Source organism: Lynx rufus, unplaced genomic scaffold (assembly GCF_022079265.1).
Source record: "Lynx rufus isolate CCGP_SWC_20201006 ecotype Redwood Valley unplaced genomic scaffold, mLynRuf1.p SCAF_5, whole genome shotgun sequence".
Taxonomy (NCBI): domain Eukaryota; kingdom Metazoa; phylum Chordata; class Mammalia; order Carnivora; family Felidae; genus Lynx; species Lynx rufus.
Window position 1 is genome coordinate 112,618,689 of NW_025814867.1, and position 2,459 is coordinate 112,621,147.

Genomic DNA, 2,459 nt, shown 5'->3' on the forward strand with positions numbered 1-2,459 from the left:
TAATCACTTTTACTTGACACCTTCATTTCCTCACACCTCTATCCGAACTATAGTGTTGCCCAAAATGCTATTAAAACTGCTTCCTCAAAATTTACTTGCTTCAACTTTGCCTCTCATGGTTTAGTGATTTCATTGGTTAAAGGTTCTCATGCCCTTAAAGTCTTTTAGCCTAACTGGAGTGCTCATGCTCCAGTTAAAGTGGACTGGCTGTAAATGTTTAATAGAATTTTCCTTTATATGTGTAACTGTCAGTTTTGTTGTTTTCTTTTTGGGCGCTGATAATCCCAATCCCTGATGCTGACATAGTCCATGAGCTTGTCAACATGCTAAACTGCTTCTTGAATGAATTCAAAATTTGGTTTTGATTTTTGTTATTTTGAATTAAGACTTAGCACAGTTTATTTTTTCCTGTATATTTTCTACCATATGTATTGCTTCCTAAATTGATTGTATTATGATATATTTTAGTATTTTACATATAATTTGTGCATTTTCTCTGTGTAATTTCACTTGGAAGGGTTTCTTACATCTAATTCACTAAGCTACAGTAGATGTCATTTGTTTCCAATTTTTATGAGATTTTTTTTTCTTCATAATTTTTCTCAGGACAGTTATTACTTCCTTATTCCTCAGGCTATAAATAAATGGATTTAGTAAGGGAACTACAATTGTAAACAGAATAGCAGTTGGTATATCTTTATCCCCCTCTTCGAGCAAATTTGGTCTAATGTACATGAAAAAAAGAGATCCATAGAATAATGAAACAGACAAAAAGTGGGATGCACAAGTAGAAAAGGCTTTGGTCCTTCCTTCTTTGGATTTCATTTTGAAAATAGTAAAGAGAATGTACAGGTAAGATATTAAGACACTGCTTATGGTGAAGACTTGAATTGACCCTGAAAAGATAAATAGTACCAGTTCATTGACATAAGGGTCAACGCAGGAGAGTCTGTATAAAGGAAGAATATCACAGTAAAAGTGGTTGATGTGATTAGATCCACAGAAAGCTAACCTAAATAGAAGCCCTACATGAATCATGGAATGTAGATTTCCAGCTATGAAGGCTCCTGTGGTCATCTGAATGCAGAGTTTCTTTGACATCATGGTGTGGTACTGTAGTGGGCTACATATGGCCACATAGCGGTCATAGGCCATTGCTGCCAGAAGAAAGCAGTCTGCAGTTTCAACGGTGCAAAGAAAATAAAATTGTGCCATGCATTCATAGAGAGAAATCATTCTGTTCTCAGAAAAGAAGTTCCCTAACATCTTAGGAGTAATGGCACAGGCACAGCAAGAATCCACAAGAGCGAGGTTGCCCAGAAAGATGTACATTGGCATGTGAAGATGAGGCTCTTTTGAAATCAATATCACCAAGCCAAGGTTCCCTACCATGGTGATCAGATAGATGACAAGGAACACCAAGAAAAGAAGCGTCTTCAATTCTGGGTGATCTGTAAATCCTGTCAGGATAAACTCACTTTTCATGGTATGATTTTCTTCAGCCATTCCTGAATTCTCTGTTGAGAAAAAAATTGTGGAGAAATTAGGTACTAATTTATAATATGTCCAACTTGACTGCCAATCTAACCGGTTCATAAGGATGAGGAACATATTCTATAATGCTTTCGCATGTTATGTGGATTTGACACATGCCTAATTCTGAGTTAGTATCAATCTCCTGAAGCTATTAACTATGTAGCTACTCTTTAACATTTTTCCAGTATATTTTCAGGAAATATATCAGATTATATGCACAGAGATGGCTTTTGAGGTCTTAAGAGGAATATTCAGTGCAAAAAGCTTCTCTCTATGGATTAGGGAAAGCTGATTCATAATTTCAATGTCAGCAATTGGTATCAGTGTTCCCAAACAATTTCAGGGACTGTATATGTATTAACAGTGATGTTGAAAAGACAACTTTCATACACTTATGTTCACAGCAGCATTATTCACAATATCCAAAGCTGGAAACACCCCAAATGTCCATCGATGAATGAAAGGATGAACAAAATGTGGTATATACATACAATGAAATATCATTCAACCTTAAAAAGGAATGAAATTCTGACACATGTTAAAACATGGATGATCCTCAAAGATGTTAAGTGAAGTAAACTAGACACAAAAGGACAAATACTTTATGATTCCACTTACACGAACTAAAGTAGTCAAATTTATAGAGACAGAAAGTAGAATGATAGTTGTCAGGGAGAGGGAGGAAATGGATAGTTATTGTTTAATATGTATGGGGTTTAATTCTGGGAAGGTAAGAAAGTTCTGAAAATAGCGATGATAGTTGCATAATAACATAAATGTACTTAATGCCACTAAACCTTATACTTAAATATGGTTTAAATTTTGTTATGCATATTTTATCCTATAAAAAAATTTTTTAAGAAGATTTTCATTTGCACATTCTTAGCAATTTACTATTGTCAATGCTAGTGGTATACAAGTTT

General features: G+C 34.6%; 1 protein-coding gene across 1 annotated transcript; it reads right to left on the reverse strand.

Moving 5' to 3' along the window:
- Positions 1–537: 537 nt before the first annotated feature.
- On the reverse strand, positions 538–1,506 carry LOC124527001 (olfactory receptor 5K1). The gene has a single exon (XM_047100245.1). It carries the CDS (start codon positions 1,504–1,506, stop codon positions 538–540), a length of 969 nt encoding a protein of 322 aa, XP_046956201.1.
- Positions 1,507–2,459: the final 953 nt, after the last annotated feature.

Bases quoted from the DNA above. Each gene is read 5' to 3' on its own strand.
- LOC124527001 (XM_047100245.1), bottom strand. From the start codon at position 1,506: ATGGCTGAAGAAAATCATACCATGAAAAGTGAGTTTATCCTGACAGGA.